This window comes from Lepisosteus platostomus, chromosome 17 (assembly GCF_059453375.1).
Source record: "Lepisosteus platostomus isolate fLepPlt1 chromosome 17, fLepPlt1.hap1, whole genome shotgun sequence".
NCBI lineage: Eukaryota > Metazoa > Chordata > Actinopteri > Semionotiformes > Lepisosteidae > Lepisosteus > Lepisosteus platostomus.
The window spans coordinates 10357513-10379206 of NC_142627.1; the positions used below are offsets into that span (position 1 = coordinate 10357513).

General features: G+C 40.9%; 2 protein-coding genes across 9 annotated transcripts in view; one reads left to right on the forward strand and one right to left on the reverse strand.

The window, feature by feature from the left end:
• Positions 1 to 413: 413 nt before the first annotated feature.
• On the reverse strand, positions 414 to 6367 carry mrpl2 (mitochondrial ribosomal protein L2). Of its 2 annotated transcripts, XM_088609970.1 has the most exons (9): positions 6226 to 6367; positions 5743 to 5886; positions 4760 to 4894; positions 3933 to 4155; positions 3354 to 3495; positions 2976 to 3091; positions 2321 to 2431; positions 2117 to 2190; positions 414 to 816 (listed from the first exon to the last, which is right to left on the reverse strand). In XM_088609970.1, exons 3-9 carry the CDS (start codon positions 4871 to 4873, stop codon positions 604 to 606), a joined length of 993 nt encoding a protein of 330 aa, XP_088466096.1. In that variant the 5' UTR covers positions 4874 to 4894; positions 5743 to 5886; positions 6226 to 6367; the 3' UTR covers positions 414 to 603. The 2 variants fall into 2 exon arrangements, with proteins under 2 accessions (XP_088466096.1, XP_088466098.1); XM_088609972.1 differs by having other exon boundaries at positions 4772 to 4894; positions 5743 to 6320.
• A 127-nt stretch (positions 6368 to 6494) lies between these two features.
• klc1b (kinesin light chain 1b) overlaps positions 6495 to 21694 on the forward strand; it is a 51939-nt gene continuing 36739 nt past the window's right edge. For 3 of the 7 annotated variants that reach the window (XM_088609962.1, XM_088609965.1, XM_088609967.1), the window contains exon 1: positions 6495 to 6873. The gene's annotated coding sequence lies outside the window, so the exon portion shown is untranslated. Of the gene's footprint in view, positions 6874 to 14598; positions 14998 to 21694 lie in introns of those variants that run through there. The other 4 variants (XM_088609963.1, XM_088609968.1, XM_088609969.1 and 1 more) reach the window with 4 other exon arrangements.

Consider the following 21694-nt stretch of genomic DNA (forward strand, 5'->3'; position numbering starts at 1 on the left):
AATATATAAACTGCTCACTTACAATAGAAGTCTCCCAAAGCATTCCACAGGGTCACAGTTAGAATCACTGGAAACTGTCAACCACATTCAACTATTCAAACTTCAAACTACTGCGACTCGATTATGTAGAGTGAAATGTTCAGGGTCAAAGCTGCTATAACACATTGGAATGTGCCAGTTTTAAATAATACCATTAACAGGTCATGTTGCATGTTTGAAGTGTGAAAGACCATTTGTTACCCTAGAATTCAAGCAGATGGGGAAAACTTGACTTTCATTTATAAAGTAATGTGCAATACATCTGTGCTGGGGAAACTAGAAGGCAGTTCCACTGTCTTAGTGTGCCCTGTTACTTGTTACTCTATATTACAATATGTCCCAACATTGCTTTACAAACAAAGAGGGAAATGGAAAACAGTGTTGTCCCCCACGTGTGAGCATCAAGTTTAATAACATTCACTTAAAGTACAGCTTCACTCAGAAAGTTACGAAAGTAGACACGGAAGTGCTAGAAGGACGTGCTCACTCTTGCAGCCCAGGTTCAACAGAGAGTGCAGTGGCGCGCGTGCGTGTCTTCTCCGGTCCTGCAGGGCAGGGGGATGGCTAGGAGACCGCGGCCACAGGGGGCAGGTTGACGTAGCTCTTCATGGGGGGCAGGGGCTTGATCTTGCGCCCCGCCCAGCCCCCCTTCCTCTTCCACAGGCCGCTGGAGGGCCGGATGCCCAGCCAGCGGTTGCGCCCGGCCTTGCCGATGATGCGCCTGTTGTGATTGATGTTGGACACGCGCCCCACGGTGGCCATGCACGTCTCCAGTACCTGCGGGAGGACGGAGCACACCGGGAAGAGGAGCTGACCGGCTGGCGAAATGGAAACGTGTGTACACGCCATCTTCGATCCTTTCCCTTCCTTAGAAGCCCCTTATGAGGCCTTCTCCCCTCACGTCCAGGCAAAGCAATCAAATTGGAGAAATCGGTTTGTAATACTGCCACACCAAACAAACTAGGGCGCACACCATATACAGTAGGGGTAAAGAGTCAAAGTTTAGATAAAAAAACATTAGGAGCAGTCTGTATACAAGTGCAAAGCACACTTTCTATTATTACAGATATAATTACAGTTTTACTGTTTTTATACTTAAATGTCTTGAATTATCCTAAGAGTCTAGTAGGGGATTTTTATAAGGGTTATAGAGTACAATTTGGCTTTCCATGCTACTCAAAACTAACCCCTAACCCCCGCATAAGTTGCGAGTCAACTGTACTTAGTAAAAACATGTTGCAGGTTTAAAGAGCAATATTTTTCATTTAACACCAGTGTGGCGATTATCCACACAATCAGGCTCACTTCAAACGCCAGTGTGGTACTCCAGTGTACTGAGACTGGGCACGGTGGACATGAATACACCTGCGGCCTAGCTGTCACTCAGGTGCAGGTCTTACAGTTTAGCTTACAGAAACTAACTTGAAACAAATTCGCCACATTTGCCATTGTCACCATGAGAACTCTGTCCATGCAACCTATGTGTGAAAAGCTCATAATGAGTAATTGAGCCAAATCTAAAACAATAGATAACATGCAAATGCATTACTTTATTGGCCTCTTCCATTTTCTTTTACCGTGTAGCAATATCTTACATACTGTATATAAAGAAAGTAAAAGGAATCCATGAACTGCATATTCAGAATGCCAACTGTCTAGTAATGACTGAAGACAGCAGATGTCATTTGCTGCCAAGGCTGCAGACATTATTCTTGTGACAATTTGCTGAAGTCATGCAGGTATGTCCTGATCTTTGGCTTCTTGATCTTTGGAATTTCTTGACAGCACAACCAATGACTAAGGTTAAGAGGTTCTGTGTGTCCTGACACTGCAGGGTGACATTTATATTTAAATCTTATGATCTACAGCAGGGCTACTCAACACAAAGCTCTACCAAGCTGCTCTATTACAACACATTAGCAACAAGCACCTTAATTAATAAACCGATCCTTTTAGGGAGTAATTGCATGAGTGCAAGCTGTTTGGTCCGCAATTCAGCAATGGAGTGGTTTAGAGGATCTACAATTTGAGTGATCCTATTCTCCACCATGTATGACAATTAAAAATGCATACCTACCTGGATTTGCCGTTTAGAAGGTAGCTGTACAATTGCAGTTCCATTCACCTTTCTCAGCAGAACTCCACATGTCCCTGCAAGAGCCATAGTCTGGGCTTTAACAACCTTTAGACTGGTATTGACATCTCTCGTCTGTAAAGGACTAGCCTAAAAAGTCATGGACGCAAATTCTTTCCAACATCTGGACTGGGCTGTGCTCTTTACCTGCAGCACGGATGTACTGTGCTCCTTTGCCAGGGTAGATCTCCAGGTTATTGACCAGTGTTCCCACAGGAAGGGCACCGAGAGCATATGAGTCACCCTCATTGGCTGAGACTGAGAAATCAAAACAGGTATATTAATGCTTGACAAGCCCTGGCTAGACAGCAAGACCCAAGGAAGGTTAAAGAAACAGTAGTGGGAGAGGACACCAGTACACTACATGTACCACTTTATAAATGTATTAATAAAAAATAATATATTGTGCAAGAAGTAAGTGTAAATCAATAAATAGATGTTTTTAAGAATAAGCTGTTGTCACTATTGATCATGGGCTACAGGATTATTAATTGGTTGTGGACATTACACAAGGCTGGGAATCAGAACATACTAAAGAGACTTCTCATTCACACATATGCAAAGAAAGTAATAGTGAACTGAATTGTAAAATGTTTATGGGCATTTGTTTAAACAGGACAAATGCTGCAATTACCAAAATTGAACACCAGGTGGCAGGTAAATTATCCAATACCTTCTTAAAGTGGCTCACGCAGCTCCCCACTCATAAGTCTCCTGGTAAAATGTGATCTGGCGGAAATCCACTTCTACATAAAGCTGGCTTGGGTATTGGAAACGCCTTCAAGTGGCAAAAGTATCTCACCTGCCATCCTGCCAATGACGCCAGAGGTTTTGATGACGTCACCTGTCTGCATGTTCTCAGTGGCAATAATCCAGCGTTTTCGACTGCCCCCTGCCACCATAGCAATGTCTGCAGACCTGCAAATGGAAAAATGCACAGCAGATAGAACTGATGGTCCCCCAGTCATTATCATAACCTGTTTCACCAACAAACCAAAAAAGATGTTAAACACTGTAGACACTTTTTTTCCTTCAGCTTTAAAACCATGTCTTTTCCCTCACAAGACCAATAGTCCTGAGCTTTCTATCCCATACTGAACCTGTCCATTACATTTTAAAGGGAACACCCTCCCCAGAAATGGAAACATTAGAGGAGATCACTTCTGTCCTTCCCTCTCACCTGCAGGGGTCGTATCGAACTTCGATCACCTTCTCCTCAAAGGTCTGACCTTCTTTCCCAGGTTCGAAGCGCAGACGCTGGAAATCCACAATGCGATAGCGCTGCTTGTGCCCACCTCCAATCCCATGCCTCCGGATTTTCCCTGAGCAGAGAAGCGTTTGGGTATCGTATTACAACAAATCCCATTTTTACAGCACCTTTCCTCATTTCCTTAAGAAAGTACAGGGTATTCATGAGAAACTGCCTTCACCATTCAATGAAGGGAGCTCATCTCCTGTGACAATGAGCAAATCTCCAATGCCCCTTGTGAAGCTCTAATCCTAAATGATATTCTCCAAACAAATTATGAAAGAGGAAGGTGTAGAAGGGAGGAACAGGCTGCCATTCTTCAGCTGCTACACATTGTCTTTATCCTGCCTTGCTGATTCCCTTTTAGTCAGCCAAACCTTTCTGATCTCCCAATATTCTCGTCAGAAAAGGAATATTGAATTTAGGCTCAGACCCCAGCAGGTACACTGGAACGCTGCAACGATCACACTATCGGACCATCCGGACTGACGCACGCATGTCTTCACACACCTGTGTGGTCCCTGCCTCCAGTTTTCTTCATGCCAATGGGGCGGACGGTATACTTGGTTCTCTGTTTCCAGAGGGTCCTGTTCTGAGCCAGGGCAGCAGAGGTCTGAAGGCCTCGCCATGACAACGCAGTGAGGGTCTGGATGGGCGGTCTGGGCAGAGCCAGCAGTGGTCTTGAGCAGGCTGGGCTGGAGCACAGTCTCCACCCTGCAGCCTGTTGCACCACCTGGGAATGCAGTTCGCACAAGGAGAAAAGAAGAAGTGCCATCACTCACTAATCTCTTTGGCTGACAGTTTACTCCAAAACAATCTATGTGAGAAATTATTGTGAAATAACTTGATCACGTATACAACACCAATGTTTCACCTGGGATTGATCCCACAACCTTCCAGTTACAAATACAGAACCCTAATCCTAGATTTTACCAGGCAGGCTGAGCAGAAGGCAGGGCGAACTGATTCAACTGAGATTTTTTAACAAGTACTACGCCTTGTACTCATTTAGTCACCAACCTGACTATTACCTTTTCTGTACGGTGTCTTGGTTCATTGCTGTTGAACCACAGAGGAGACAGGTCAACTGGGACAGTCCGTGGGCATTCTACCCAGACCAGTCAGACAGGCTCAGCTGGGTTTGGTAAGACAAGTGTCCCTCTTTTAACTTCCCTGACCCACTACTGAATCCTGATCTATAACCACTGTCAATGAAAAATCAACTATCTGCCCAAAGTTTATCAAGACTATGCACAGAGCATGCTGAAAGCGTTTCATCAGGACCACTGCGTTTCTACAATCCTGCTAGATGCTCACTACTGAGTGCGAGTACTTACTGTAGAACTCACCTGCGAGGACAGCGAGGTGGGTCTGCTGCTTTCAGCAGCCATGCTGCCGAGGGGTGAGAGAGCAAGGGAGCGCAGTGCCCGAGAGAGGGCCGACACCGCCATTCTGCGCCTCGCTGGCAGCCCCTTCGATAAGCCCAGACAAAACGGTCAGCGAGTGCACTTACAACCCCAGCTGTTCCATAAGACAGCAAAAAATACAGAATACCGCAAAGTCCTCATTCGAAAGCAGGACGCACTATTAGTGCTTTACTGCAGTAACTTGGCCAATTTTGCCTGATAAGATAAGCAGTTACTGTTGTATTGGCGTGCCAACGTTATTAAATGAGAAATGCAAATGTGCATACATTCCTTTAATCCAAAATCGGTTCCATGTTTTATAGGTTTGCTTTATTGTAAGAGTTTTTCATACCCACTCATCCTCGGCCACTGTCCAGTAGCCTCAAAAGGTCTCTACCTTTTTTTCCTGCTTCCCATTTAAAAGGATTAAAATGGGAACTAAGAGAATAATTATTTTGTATCCTAATTGAAATCCTCATTGAGAAGAAAACAGAAAGATTCTTCCAAAAGAACTAGGTTCTAGATGTTATCCTTATACTATTCGGTATTTTGTGTGTAGTAGGGCGACAGTTTGGGATTCCGCTGTTCTTAATACGTATCCCGTATCAAGTGCTGCCTACATAATCTATCCCGCGTTGTTACGTCCTATCATATCATTCTGCGAAATATACTTTCTTGTCCAAGAACAAAAAAGATATTCCATTTGCTTTTGTAACTTGCACTAAAATAATTTTGGAGAAAATATCTGTACTATTCAGCATCAAGTTGACACTTAAAATTTCCACTTCAGTCATATAAATGTATACTACTATACATTCGAATTTTACAGTTCAGGGAGCTGTAATAAAACAAGACGTCATTTCTTTACATTACATCACATATTTTAAAATAGACCCAATTGTGTTTTCTCTTACCTCCGTCTAATATCAGTCAATAGGTCAAGACGAAGATAGGTCAGAATATTATTTTAGCAGAACACACGCTTTGTCGCCCAGTGATGACGTTACCCTTCCTCGATGGCGTCATTTTTCCTAGTCTATGTCGATTGGCGAGTCGCCCTGTTTAGAGATTCAGGTAGGAAGATGGTCTGACGCTGTTGCTCGTTGATTTGATATCATTCAGTGAACAATGGACAGTATAGATATAACTGCCACGAATAAATACATTTTGTTTTACCCCTTTCCATCATTACAGTAGTTTTTGCAGAGGATTAAAAATATATGCTAAGAGTTTAGAATACAAATCACCGTTGTTCTGCAGTTCATAAGCACCTGGTTAGAAACAATTATTTCTGAGACCAGGGTATGACCTAGCGAGAATTATTGTCTGCAATTTCTCCGCATAATAATATTCAGGGTCAGGACATGTCTGGCAGGGAATCACATGACAACACACACCTACTAGGTTAATGTAACAACAAACAGCTTTTTTACATCTTTGCATTAACGATCTACTGCGCTGGCATCTTATTTTTTAAAAATATCCATTCAGTTTAACAGCTAGATCGGTCCTGCACCACTTTCCCAACGTGTCTGTTCCGGCTGACAATGGGCTGTTGTTGCCACAATGTTACAGCAGACGGCTCCGCCCGGTTCACACGGAAAAATCAAACGTCATTCATAAAGCTGCCGGGTGGATGCGCGCAGGAGCACAGGCAGACATCTTGGATTTAAAGGGACTGGGGCATTGGAGAAGCTGGAAAAAAAAAAGGTTCCAGCGAAACAAACGATTTGGTAGCGCACGTCGCGCATAAATATAATTTGGAAAACGCGCTTCTCTAATAAGACTTTCAACCCGTGCTTGCGTGGCTGGTGTGTTAACATCCCGAAGAATGAGATAGAGCCTCCCGCATCGAGAGATTAGGACAGCGACTCCCAGTTTTTTGTCTGGCGGTGGGACTACCCAGGAACTGGAGCTGTGCGGTACGTTGCTGATTTCGTGAGGGAGTGACCAGACCGTGATGCGATATTTCGTGTTGATGTATCTCTGAGCTTTGGAAACGGTAACCTCAGCGCCTGCAGGGTGTTTCAGCAAAAAATACGGAGGTACGATTAACAATATGCGGTAGAGTTGGGAGGTCGGTTTTCTGCTTTGGTTAAGGTTCTTTTATTAAATACGAGCTCACCCCACCTGTCAATGTGGGTATTATGTTGTTTTTCATATTGGAGTCCATCATTTTTCCTCTAAAGACGGCATTTACGTCATGGTATCTTTGACAGAATGCTAATAAATATTTTTGCTTTTTTTTGACAATTGTGTTACTGTTTGCAGTCATGTATTATCAATGTATAAAAATTTAAAAGGCACAGGGCTTATTGTTCTAAAAGGTTTCGGTTTTCTATGTAACTAATATAGTAGACGTATTGTTATCTTGTTCGAACAGCTGAAAACAAAGAACACTATTGTACCTTTATGCTTAAGGCAATATCACAATATTTACTGCAGTAATAATAATTCCGTACAAAGACGGGGATTTGAATTGTAAAATACATTGCAGTATCATATCACCTGACTTTCGTGAAGTTACTATGGATAAACTGGTTTCAGATTTTAGTAACTTAATATTAGATTTGGTAAAGTACGTGATACAATTGTGCAAGCGCTTTCTTGATAATTAAAATGATTTTCATTGGATACATTAGCAGTGCAGGTACTATTCAACATGGAAGAGACCAGTGTGCTCCATTTATTCGATGACTTATTTGCGTGGTTTTCATTTTTCTGCACTGCTGCTTAAATATTAATATACTGTACCTGCTGAGGTTTCTGACTTCAGAACTGGCTAATTTTATTAGTCTTATAAACTAACAAACCAGAATGCCTGGTATACTAGAATTTCTTCATGTGCTTAAGTGTATTTCTGGTTAGAAATGAGAGAACTAACAATACAAGTTTTATTTAGGGCCTTCTGGGGTGATTTTTATGCACACATCTTATCCGTTGCCTATTTCTTTCTTTGTTTATGTGAAATGAAGATTATTTTATTCTGTAATATAAATTAGGAAAACTGGCACTATTATCCTTGTTAGACTTCGTGATATACAAAGGTTTCTGCTTACAGTTCTTAAAAACGTACCAAAATTAAAACCTTAACAAAAAAAACTAATGTCTTCTTGTTTGGCATATTTTTGCAATTGGCATTTCCTCTTTTAGATTATTGCTATACTACTGTCATTTTAATAATGATGACTGTATTAGGAAATAAGTCTCTACTTGAAATTTAAACTTCATGTATTAAATAAATATCTTTAGCGGTTTTTGTTTAAAACGTTCAATATGAAGTTGTGCCTGTGGTTTTTAGCCACCTATGGTATTGTAGTGTCTTGGCATTGCCCTTGATCTGTGGGTGGCTGGACTTTTGGACTGTGAATCATTGCTAATGAGTCTGCCTGCTGCAATTCTAAAAGCACAAAGTTTTCTTCTTTTTTCATATGCGTTTTCAGTGTTCAGTAAACTGTAAAGCCAACAGATAGTGTGTGTTTATAAAAAGAAAGGTCATTTTTGTTGCTTTTTTTCCTGCCAGAGTTTGATGCTATTCCTGGTATTTTGTAAACAGCTTTCACTCATCATAACATGTTATTTCTTCATTCATCACTTTGGATTTCTAAAAAAAAGTAGACTAACCTTAGAGAAAACTCTGAGAGCCTTTCTTCACGCAAACTTGACACATCTGACCATTCTGTAAGCTACTACACTGCATGGAAACTGCAAAATGTCTGGATTCTAGGAATTTGTTCTTCATTGGTATACACACATGCAAAAGTGTGAAACTTGACGCATGTTTGGTAGTAATAGGCAATCAAATGCTTTTATATTGTTCTTCAGTTGAAACCAAAACACATGATAAAAATAACTAAATAGATTCCCAAGTGCAGTGTATAAATGCATTTAAACGGACAAGGATTCTGGGTTATCTAGTGTCTGTCTGTCACGGTGTGGTAACTGAGAGCTAATGTAGTTTGTCAACACCTGTCACATAATATTTCCATCACAAATCCACAGTATCCTCACCTAGGAATCATCCAGTTTCTCACAAGCCTTCCCCCATTTTTATCTAGGTCCAGATCCATCATCGTCGTCTTCCTGGCTGGCCCAGTTTGCCCAGTTGTTAGTGGTTGTCTTTATTTGAGAGAGCTGGGCATAGCTTGTGGTGGTGGTGGGGGGGTGGCACAACACTTTGGCCTGAGATAGATGAGAACATTCTTTTCCACTTTGTCTGTGCTTGCCAAGGCCATAGAGCAACATGTGAGTTCAGTGAAGCACAAGGGCAGACCTCTTGATGCAGTATCCAGAACACATTGTCAGCTATTCACAATCCGTCCTCCATGTCTCACGCCCGGACAAGAGCTACCACAGAATCTTGCAATTTCAAGGCAAGAAAACTTGTGTTGAAATGGTAAAGTCAGCATTGCTTTTCTCAGCTATAGGCAATGCATTTTTAAGACAGCCTCTAATTGTAATGGCATTAAAAACCTGTTTTCTGTCATTGCAGAAATCGCAAAACAGTGCCATGATAAAGCTTGTACAGAAATTCCCTATGCCGTGCCCTTGAGTTGCGTTTCCTCTTCTTATTTAGTTGGAGTTTTTGTTTGCCTTCATTTGAAAAGCATATGCAAACATTTTCCATACTGCAGTGTTGTGGGTTATAATAAATTATTATGACAAAACAGAACATGCAATTTTTCCTTTTAGACCTTCCTGTCAGATGTGATTATCCGGTTTCGTTTGTGGATGTTAACATTCCTACTGTTTTATTGCTAAGCTATTTCATGCCTTATCATGTGGAGACTAGAAGCAATTAAAAAAGGAAATCTGGAAGAAGCACACTATAGTGTCTAGAAAATGACAGTCACACAGTTATGTTTAAATGTAAGATTAAAATGATTCTAGCAGACCCTGAATTATTAGTAGGCAAAAATATCAGACATGCAATTACATAAAAATAGCACCGATCCAGCCAGCCAAGATGGCTGTATATAATCCAATAATCCAAGCAAGTCTTTTTTTCCTTGAAACTGTTGTGTTTTTTTAATACTTGGGAATTAAACACTTAACATCTCGCCTTATCCGATTTAATTTCTGTGATGTGTGAAGTGCATGTTGTAGACAGACGTTTTGCATTTCCCTGAGCCTTGTCCTTTAGGAGTTGATATATTGCCAGGACCTCTAGAAGCACTTAATACAGATCCATTTTGAAAGTTTACAGATGTCAGATTCTGAACTTATGGTAAATGTGCAGGATACATTTCCAGCAGTGACATTGTCCAATTCTGGTCTGTCTTGCTAGTTTCCTCTCTTGGATATAAGAGTTGGCAGCTGCCTTGTGAAAAGGGTTTTGGTACAGTCATGCATTTTCCAGCAGCTTTGCTGGTATTTATTGCCAAGGTCTTAAATCCTGCCAAAGATTCAGGTGGGGATCTGCGTCAAAGTTCATTGGCTGCAAAGGAAGAAGTCAGGGCTTCTACGCTGAAAAGTACAAGGAAGTAACAGTGTTTCAACTGAGCCTTCTTCAAGTGCGAGGGAGAGAGCGGAAGGCGGCAGGGATACAAAGCACAGGAGATTGAAGGACAGAGTAAATGACGATCAGAACAGAGTCGTTTCAACAAAATGCATGATATTCCATCATTAATTAAAATCGCATTCCAGGCAGGGCTTGCTCTGGTTATTAGTTTTGCATTTACTCTTGTTGCTATTAAGTAGTTGATAAAAATGTCTGACATTGATGGACAGTTTAAGAATATGCACTCTTCAAGAACAATTAAGAAAGAACGCATTGCATGTAGCAACATAGTTTTTAGGGAGGAGACGTGTTACCTTGAGGGTGATTTCAGATTTGTCCTGTCCTCGTGTTCTGCAGTCTTTACTGTGCCTATTAGTGCCAGCAGAATTCTTACTTGTGCAGGCATTCTTCCAGCTGGCCCCAAATGTTTTGGTCATTTCTTATTGCTGGAGTAATCCGGGACTTAATGGCTTTAAATATCTGAATACAATTACCCATGTTGCAGCTCCCAAAAAAAAAGAAAACCATTGAAATATAGCACAAAATATGTGTTGGACTATTGATTTGTACCAAGCAATGCAGAAGCAGCTCTTTCTGTAATCATCAAGCTTCTTGCCTGGTGTTATATTCATTTCCCAGCATTAAACACATTTGCAGATGCTATCATATCAATAATCTAAGCTAATCTTCTTGCACATTATGTAAGGAAAAGGACTTATTATTGTAGAGGCTTTTGTAATTATTAATTATTTTTCTCTGATTGTAATAAAGTGATTGATCAATAAAATTCAACAATGCTTAGAATACCCTTTCAAGCAAAAACAGGTTCTGTCTTTCAAATCATGTTATAATTCCATTTAATTGTTTTTTTTTAAATTGGCTTTGCAATGTCTGTAGAAAATATCATGTTTATATTTTGACATTTTGAACTGTGTGAAAGCTATAAGAACACAACAAATTCCCAAGAAAAATGCAGAGAGAGGCTCCTTACAAAAGAATTAACAGTCTTGGGTTTGCATCCAATGGGTCAGATATAATGGAATGACTTCTTTATATGGCTGAGTTCTATACAAAGACAAAAATCAAGGTTCAGATGAGTAGAAAAGCCTTTTAGAAAGGCTTTTTGTTGTCACCAAAACCTAGTACTGGAGTCACACACCTTTTTAGTATTTTGCTCACATGCAAAAGTGTGGTCATGTTAGAACTTGTCGGTCTTTTGTCTGGGTGACTAGCCACTCACCTTCTCACGTTTCTTTCAGGAAGTTTAGATAGCTGCGACTTTTCCCCTTAAAAATGACTCTTTTGTGCTGTTTGGAAAACAGTTCGGAAGCTGAGTTTCTTGTGTGTTTTTTTTTTTAATAAGAGCAACTGAATGAAAATAACTCAGCACAGTGATCAGTGCTGGCCTCGATCCGAACACGTCCTCTGTTTAAGTGAGAAGACAGCTGCTTGCGTGCATAATGATTGTCTGATCTTGCCAGCAGTGGTTGATTGATTGACCTTTTTTTTTTTTTTGGTCATTACCCACTCAGCCACGTCCTCCCAGCTGCCTGGTATTCTGTGCCCTCTGTCCAACATGGCAAATGTGCTGGTCTGGGAGGTTTGTGTGCACATGTGACACATGTGATTGCAGCCCTGAAAGTGTTCGCAGACCTCTGGATGGAAGTATGTGGGGGGTAGTTGCTGTGATGCCTGAATGAACACAAGAAAAGATGTCTGCTGTAGGGGATATGATACAAAGATGTGAAATATAATGTCGTGTAAAACTTACATGACATAGGTCTATTTTTCTTCCATCTTTTTTTATGAATCATCATGGAAATAACGCAAGCATGACCACAGGGTTGTCCTTTTATGCTCTGCTTCCGATACCACAAAAATGTATGTGCCAAGATATTAAACTCTTTAGAAATAAAGCCTTAAGGAAAAATAATGAAATGGGAGAGGACTGTACTCTTTACTCCAGTTTTATTTGTGGCAATGGTAATCATTATTTTAGAACTTATTTTATCATTGATGGAAGGAAAAGAAAGTCCTAAGAGTGTCCAATAGAAAGTAAAGGGGTAAGAGAAAAGTTCTATTGAATTTTGCAGTGGTGCTTAGCTTTAGTTTTCTTTGCTGGCTCTGAAATGATTCCTGCAGTTCTATTGTAAATCACAGCGTGCGTTACAAGTCTCTCTCTGTTTCTGAGGTCATGACTGAACTCAAAGCACCACACCCCAAACTGATGTGAGTGTCTGAGCCAGCTCTAGTTATAGCCTTCAGCGGGCAGTTAATAACCTTTAATTTGAGGATACATTTTCTCATTTCTTTTTATATACTCTTCTGTGCTGCACATGAGCCAGCATTTATCGTTTCTCTAATAAGCATTTACATATGGTTTGCAAAATACAGGAGCCCAGGGCCTTTGGGAGAGATTATCCATCTTCTGCGGAGAGCGTACGTCAGCTTTTCAGAAGCCAAGAAGGAGGGAGGTAGAAAAAATGGAAATCCAGTTTGGCTTGCTTTTTTTATCTAGGCATGTCTCTGAACACTTGGACAATGGGCAGATGTTCTACCCAGACCCAGTGTGGCACACTTGGTCTGCATTTTGGCCTGAAGGGCATCTGCTGTGAGCTTTAGCATGCCAGATGAGGCTCTGCCAGGTGCAGTACAGACATGCCAGTCGGCACCAGCATCCCTGCCAAGCGTAGATGGTCTCAAAGCCGCCTGTGCACAGACATAACCCAGAAAATCTCCCTGCACTATTAGGCTTTTGTGCACAATCACAGCAGGTTATGATCTGTATATGTCCTGGGAATTTTTGCTTTGAGATTGCCAGGAGACAGATCTATTTGTCCCCCCCCCCCCCACCACTCATTTCAGGTTTTGATTCGCTTCTGATTTGCTTTTGAGTTCAACGGAGCTGCCCGATCCAATTTTTGATTTTTAGCTCACAGTTAGTCCTCATGTGGGAGGTGGGTCCTGCTGTGTTCTTGGATTCTGCAGCACAAGCAGGACTGTAAATCTGCCACGTGATCTCGATATCGGAGATCTGCTCTGATAAAAGCTGAACACTCATTTTTGCCCAGTTTATTGGATTATTGGAAATGAATTGTGTCTGCAGATGTGGATATTTTTGTAGCTAAATGACTATCAGTCAGACTTCGACTTTTAGGTTTTCATGGATTTAAAAACTCTTGCACTGTCCACAAAAAATAACAAATCATTTTTTTTTCAGTAGCTGTTTCATATTAGCACACATCCATGTACTGCAACCTGACATCAGCTTCTTCACTGCTTTATTCTATACGTTTATCTGCGGGTTACCTGCAGCAGACTCTGACAAAAAAAAATAGCAGATAAAAATACCTATACCCTCTTCATGTTAAATCAATACAAACAAAATGCTCACTTGATAGTTAAGGAAATTTTATAGTCTGAATTAAAATTAGGGTCTTGATTTGTTCATTGTATTATCAGTCTAACTCAAATTTAAACTTAATGTTTCACATTTTCCTGAATTTTAAACGGAAGCTGTTTTTAATTATTAGATTGACATTATTCAGCTAAATTGTCCTTCTGCTTTTGAGTATTTAAAAATAAATTGAATCCCCTCTATTGGACTTTGAGTTGCAGAGCCCAAATTTTCACATAAAATTGTATTTGAAAACTGTTAGAAAAACAATGTTTGAGGTTTTATTCTACCAAAACCTGGAATTTAGTTGATCTATCCTCGATAGACAGCGCATTAACTAATAATGTCACGTCTGCGGCTGGCTCCTTGCTCCTTACTTCACAGACATGAAGGCATTTTTGATGATGTATGATAAAAAAAATGAAAATTTAATCTGTTCTACTGAATTTTAAAATGGTTCATGGAATTTGGGGGGATTAAGCTAAGAATAGCTGTCTTTTCCCATCTGCGGTGAAAACGTGGGCTGCGCAGAGGGAAATCTTACCAGAACCGGCTCCTGTTTCCAGCAGCGTTTTGTTCTTCATTTATCCTTACTGATCTACCGCAGAGGAAGCAGAAGCTGAAGGTCAATTTGTGATTTGTCTTAGAAATGCGGCTTAATCAAATCTTCGCATTTAAGCAAGCTGCCCTCTGTGACTTTTGGTTTCTGTGTTTCTAAAGCAGCTTGAGGGTACAGATGAGATACAATTTGGGATGAAAACAAGCCTTGCGCTGCATTGAGTGTATAGGTACTGCAGGTAAAGGGTAGGGCTTTTATTGGGTGTTAGGTTATTTAGTTTAGTACAGCGTTTAAAAAACATAATGAGTCAAAGGAAGCCGTCATGGAAAATACTGTTCTCGTCTCTCTTGCATCGATGTTTTTCGCGATGACGAGTCAATATTTGTGCGTTTGTGTGGCCCGCCCTGTGGAGTACAAGCTCCCCTCTCCGGTCTCTTTGTGCTGCGCGGCTGTCTGAGAGAAGCAGCCCTCCCTCTCTGTGGCCCTGCCTCTCGGAAACAGCTGGGAGTGGAGGTCAGAGAATCGCAGGTCCTCTAATGGGAAAGGGAAGGGAGGGGTTCAATATCCTGAATTATCTTCGGGTTCGCGTTTCGGATGCAGTTGCCCGGGTAACCCGATCTACCGGTCCTGCTGGTGTCATTGTTTCATCGTCCCTTTAAAAGGAAGCACGCTTGTTCGGGGCCCTGGACATGAGGCTCTGCTTCTGACCTCAGGTAAAATGAATTTTCTTGGGCCTTTGCTTGTTTTTGGATTAGCTCTGGCTTCCATCTGTCGCACGTTCCCTTGAATCGGCGTGTTCTGCAGGCGTGGTTTTTTTTCAGCTCCTGGAGATTCATTGTTGTGTATACAGTGTATGCGGCATCTCTTTGGTGTACTACAGTGAGGGTGCGGAGCCGCTCGTTTCGGTTTAGTGCGGTGTTTAAAATCTAAGCTTTGGTTTGCCGTTTATTAAGGGTAATATATAGCACATTTAGTCTTGCTACATTTATTTTAATGGCACATTCTTTCAGCACATCGAATTGGTCGTTATTGTTCGGACATTTTAAAGGAAAACACTCAATAGTATAATTTCACTTGTGCACTGACCGATTTTCATGCCCAAGGATCCCAGCACACTTGACATAAGACTGATTTTTAGGTGTTATTTTCTGTTATTCGTTGGACTTGTCCAGATACTGTGTCTTTTTCAGTAATGGAAGAAGTTTCCCAGTGAAGGCTGTCTTGCTGAGATAATGCAGTGGAGGTTGTTTTTTTTTATCTAAAGTGCTTAAGTATTGTTTTCTGCATAGATCAATAAAGGAGGGGTAAGGGCATTGTTGATGGGGAAAAGGTCTCTTTTCTTTGCCGTTATGTAGTTGCGGTAAAAAACTATAGCATTTAAGTAAATATACGTGGTCATTTTGTGAAATGCAGCGCTTTGATTTATTTCTGAATTGATACTCATCTGCAGGCAGCATTTCCAGTGTATATTTCAGCAATAAGTGGCAAAACAAATGGTAGTAGCTTTGTATTCCGTGACTTATATAAATGGAGAGGGAAAATTGAAATACTGGAACTACAGCCATAAAGATTCTGATACTGCATAGGAATTGCTGAAGATTTGTATTTGAAATATTTAAAAGAGGGTCTAGGGGGAAAAAAGCCGTGTTTTGAAACCGGATCGATGCGTGTGAAGAGACGAGAACAGGGAGGGGGTCGGTAAACCACATCTTCCTCAGCGGCGAGTCAGGATCGGAGCGTGGCGTCTGCGCTGGGGGCGGTCCGAGGAGGAGAGAGCCGAGGGGCTCCGGGAGGCAGGTGGAACAGCATCCGTGCGTTCAGCGTGGTCTCCGGGGGCTATGATGTCACTCTTTGCCGCGTCCCCCGGGGATTGCAGAGGCGAGAGGGCCTGCTGAAGTCAAGCCTGCTCGCTGCTGAGGATCCTGACACGCGAGATGCATCCTAATGGCCCCAGAGAGAGAGAGAGCAGGCACAGATCCGACGGCACCAAGTTCCTGCTAGAGCTCGGCGTCAGATGTTATTCTCTCAATTCCTCCATCCAGGTGATGCTGTGTGCCTTGCCTTGTGTTCCATTGCGTGAGGCCCGTTTTTAGGACTTGCACGGAACGAGCTTCAGGATTAAGGACCGTGGCTTTGTGATAGTAAGCAGACAAGTGGGGTTCTAGCTCCACTGACACTGCCAGGTGGGAATGCAGTGGCCTCCCCCATTATCGCCATCACCATCCACCCCCGCCTCTCTCCATCCTGCTGCGGTCTGGAAGTGAGACAGTGCTGGTTGCTGCAGGGATACCAATTCAGATCCCAGCTGGAGAAATGCATGTGCTGTATGTGTCTCATGGAGCCCTTGATATATGATGTCCTCAGGAGACCAGGGCAGCAGTAAGGCAGGAGAATGTGTTGCCACTGTGTGGGCGTTTCCAGTCCTCGAGTCAGACTGTCAGTACCTGTCCTGAAACCTTTCGCTGTTTCCCCCGGATCTCTGCCTTTGTTTTGGGTTAAGAGCTGTTCGGCATGACTTTCGACCAGTTGTGTGGAAAAAAAAGTTTTATTCATCACACGTTTTAAAACCTCTGCAGGGAGTATCGATTTGCTACTTGACGCTCGCTGATCTGTCCAAGAGCTCATGTTTCACAGCTGCAGTGTGCACAGAGACCGAAGAGAACTTCTTATTGCACAGATAAATTCTTAAAGGGCTGAAAAGAGGGGGGAAAAATCCAGAAAGCTGCAGTTTGGGGGAAGATGTGTATTTGTGACAGAAAGCAGTGTCTTCTCAGCAAGCTCCTACATTTGTTCAAAGTATTGTCTCTATTTAATGTGAGTTTTGTAATTTAACATCCAGGGCGTGTGACTTACTCTCCTCATCGGGTCTTTAAGAGTGGAGCTAGCTGTACACCAGGTGTTGGTATCCTCATGCGAAACATAAATGGTTCATCCACATATGTATTTACCACTAATAATAGGTTAATAGTCTTATTATATTTAGTCTAAAGTTCTAAGATCCAGGTAATGTCCCAAAAAATCCCACATTTTGTTGGTTTTACATTTGCCTTTTTTATTGTCAGCTCTTGTACTTTGCTGCCATTGGATTACATATAAGAATGTAAAAAGTACATTCATTTTGCAAAGCTGATTTAAAAAAAAATCTTATTTTGACGTAGTCATCTAGGCTTAGGTGAATAATATTCCATTTGCTTTTGGGAGAAATGTTTTTAGTCCTGCAAGTGTAATTCCTTAGGTGTTTTAACCGTAACAATATTCTTGGAACTTGAATCAGATGACCTTTTAATTTCCAGTTTTATTCCAATCTGTTACTGATTGTTAGATTATTCATGTTCTGCAAAAAATATTTTATTGCAGAATGTGAATAATAGCATTAGATACAGTACATTAGAGAAATAATCTTTCTATAATTTGGTTTTCATTGATTTATTTATGCATGAGGCCTCAATGTTTCATCATTCTTCTTGATAGCCCACATGCAGTCTGTTCACGTTTGTTCACCATTTTAATAGATTACCAATAAGACTGCAAAAGAAACACAAGCATGTCAGAGGTGTGCACTAAGACACTACGAACTTAGGATACCTTTGCTGTGGTCGTTGTATAGTTGCCTTCTCAGGAATTGCAGGCCATGTGGATTCTGATAAGCCTTCACGTGTCTATTTCACTGCTATGAGACATATTTTTTATCAAATGTTTGGATGATCTCTACTTTAGCACAAGGATTTCCAGAAAAACTATACCTAGAAGTATAGGCTTGTAACACTGAGGATGTGCATCTTCCCATCTACCTTTCTCCTATGGAAAAACCTTACATAAGATCTAAGAAAAATGAACTATGTGACTTTCTTTTAGCTTAGTGGTTTATCAGCGAGATGCAGCTCTTCAAAATCTATAAAATGTGTTATCCGGTTTAAAAATCCCTCTTTTTTTCCCCATTTTCTCTAGCTTGTATACTACTTCTGACAAAAGCACATTATTGTGGTAGTAATGTGCTTCAAAGTGCCATGAGTCTGGTAATGTTTCAAATAGCGAAGGCTGGAAAATAAGACATCAATTGATGTCTTTACTCAAGAGTTTTTGCGAGTTGGTCATTTTGTCGTGATCGATGCAACATCACTCCAGCTCTCTCGGAACATTTTCAATCAACGCTGGTAGGTCACCTGTGTGCTCCTCTTCCTTCAGTCAAGCATCAGGAAAAAGGCAGAGAGAGGAAAGGATCGCATGGGTTGTGATTGATCTGCAGGGCCATTTTCTTTCAAGCTCTCCCCTCCCTCCGCCCACATTTCCTGCACTCTTCCGAAATTGAGGTCACATTGACCGCTTTGGGTTTTTGGTAATCTAGGTTTCTTTCCACGCAATGCTGTCAGGCAGGGGAAAACCAAAATATTGGAGATGAAGTGTATAACAGAGGGCATCGTAAAGTGATAGTAATTTTACAGTTCATGGAAAAAGAGCTTTTCCACTTTGGGCAAACTGATGGATAATTACTATGTTACTCAAAACGATCAGCGTGACATACTCGTGTATTTTAATGTATTTTGAATGCAAACACATGTATTATTGAATAGAGGAGAGTGTCGTCATCCTGCCATAATTATTAAGCATTTGCAAAACCCTTCAGGTTGAAGCTTTTGTTTGCAGGGTCCGTAATCTGTAAATTTACCCTGCCTGTCCTTGTGGACCTGCGAGTATCAGTGGAAATGCTGGAAGCTGTTTTAGACTCTTATAAATAATTAAGGTCCAGCTTGCTGACAGCGGTCCCTTTTTCTCTCAGCATGAGATATCACTCAAGAAAGACCAATATTCAAATCTAAATTACAGATTTGTGCAGAATTTAAGCCTGTAAATGTAGGCCTTTAATATTAAATGCCTCAGTGAAGGAGCATTTTAGAAACGACATAAAGCTGAAAGTCTCACATAAAAATTAAACACTTACAGATATGCCAATATCTGCATTAAAATGCACGTTTTTTTCTGTAAAACATCCAGGTATGAAATCACTGTTAAAAGGAATGAGATTAGAAGGGGGAAGTAGTCACCTCATTGGCCACACTGAAGCATTGAACTTAAATTGACAACATTGTTAACTTATCTTCTTGGTGCACATTTTTTTCATTTTATCGACGAAACTGATTGTTTTCAGAGAATGATTGGCCCTTTTATTAGGACTGTTTTTGGAGATTACGCTGGGAAACATTGGACTTAAGTCCAAAAAATAGCGCGGGAGTTCCAGGTCTATAATTCTGCTGTTCCGGATTTCTAAAGGATCGCTAAGCAGGATTTTTTAACAGGTATATTTTTAAGCAAGCTGCAATCTGAAAGGTGAAGGCTTTGCTGATGCATGTGGTATGGTATTTGCTATAAACTGATTTCCTTCTACCATTTTGAAGCTTTGCTGTCGTTATAATTTCCCATTTGTTTAACTCCCCACACAATAAATACAGGTAAATCATATCAAAAATAAAAAGTGACATGATCTCTAGATTTGCCCTGCCATAAAATGGCAGAGAAGTTTTAGATTAGCAGTGGTTTATTCTTTGTGCCATTGATATAGGTCTGTTAAAACTGGTCTCTTTTTATCTTCAGCTGTAGCTTTATAGTCTTTTTAATTGAAGGCAAGGTTTAAGCCCTTTCTTCCTGGCTCTGCAGGCCGTCTTGAGGAAGTGTTTGTCTTGTTAAAGGAGCCTGATGCTGGAAATTGTTTTTAAATTCACTCATCAACCCGTGAAAGTACATACAAACGGGGGTAGTCTGCAGAAAATACCACAGACACAAATTTAAAACTAGTTTTGATTTATACTCTTAAGGTATTTTTAATGAGCAAGCAGATTTGAATAAATCAAGCTGCTATTCCAGAGAAGTGTACCAGATTGATTCTCAGTGATTCTCCTCCTCTTTTTCGCGTCTTTTTCCCCCAGCAGTGGGTGGTTCCCCTCCAAACAAGTTTGGTTTCTTTTGTTGTTTTCATGCTGTCTTTTACATTTTCATGTTTAGGTTTCTTTTCTATGCAGTGTAATGCGGCTATTTCTAAAGGTGTGCCAACGTGCAGAATATTAAGGATTTTCTCAGAGAAGTCTAGCATGTAGTCCCACTGACACCGACAAAACGTGTTGTTTCTCCTATTGAATGCTTGACCTATAGGTTTGTTTGTGCATTATTGAGGAAAAAATCTGTAAATTACTAAAGATTACTTTTCTAAATATCAGTGTAACCCCCTTACTAATTTGTGCATTAAGACTGGTTGTTTTACAGGGGAATAGCCATTATAATCTCGGCAACATTGTTGTCAAGCAGTTTTTTTTAATTTGACATTTCACCTCTTCATGCAATTAAAGTCCTGTGTTTCATAATCTGTTAATGTTTCATAGGATATTCAGTGCAAAGAGCTCTTTCCATGTCTCGAGCCATTAGTTGTTGAATGGGGGCTGTTGCTTAGGGAAGAGCTTGTGTCTTGAGGAACTGGAGTTTCTTAATGGATTAATTTATACTGCAGGGCTGTACTGTAGTATTCTGAGTGGGAAAACTTGCTCAGGGGTACAGCACTGCCTGGGATTTCAACCCACAGTCTCCCATGAGCCTTTATTGCTACTCCCCACTGCTGCCCCAGTCTAAAGAGACCTTCTCCAGATTGATCAAAGAATAGCACACGTTTCCTGAAGATACTCAAGGCTCAGCAGGATGGAGCTTGCATCTTGTAGCCTGCAACACCCCTATTAGCAGTAATTCACAGCACTGAGAATGAGGAAAAACCCCTTTAAAAACATTTTTATAGGAGCACTTAATTGTTCTGTCACATGGTCATACTATCCACTATTACTGAGTAACTAGTGATGGGTTTGAAGAATTGGTGCCCCTGTATGATTTGTTTTCCTTAGTAAATTAGGTTTAAATTAAGTTATAAAAAAACACAAACTTTCTTCTTTCTTATAAGTCTGTATACATAAAGGCTATGCTTGGTGTGTTTTTGCAGCTGGGGTCTCAGTTGACACAAGAAAGGAGGGAAGGTTACAAATGAGAGAGACCATTTGGTCCACCTGGTACACTTGGTTACAATATCCTCAAATTTCTTAAAGTCAAAAGCTAGTTTTCTTAGTTGTCCTTTTCAAGCAGTGCTACTGTATTGTACTCCTATCCTTTCCCAGGTGACGGCTCCAGCAAGGACCAGGAAAAGATAGGATAAGGTTGACAAACAAAAGAATGAATAACAGATTTAATGTTTAAGGTCCAAAGGCTGCATGTATTGTGTGACACATTGTATGCGACATAATTGCGATAATTCTGTCTCCTACACCTCTGGATAAAATAGCCAACTTTTTTTTGATGTTTTTAGATGCCTTCCTCTACAAATCTAACCTGCACATATTCACAGCATAGGAAATCCTGCTGGGTTGCATTCCTATCCTGGAT

Coding starts and splice junctions, on each gene's coding strand:
- mrpl2 (XM_088609970.1), bottom strand. CDS start 4,873: ATGGCGGTGTCGGCCCTCTCTCGGGCACTGCGCTCCCTTGCTCTCTCA. Junction 4,156..4,759: donor CCTCGCAGGTGAGTTCTACA/GTAAGTACTCGC, acceptor CTGCATTCCCAG/GTGGTGCAACAGGCTGCAGG. Junction 3,496..3,932: donor TGGAGGCAGGGACCACACAG/GTGTGTGAAGAC, acceptor TTCTCTGCTCAG/GGAAAATCCGGAGGCATGGG.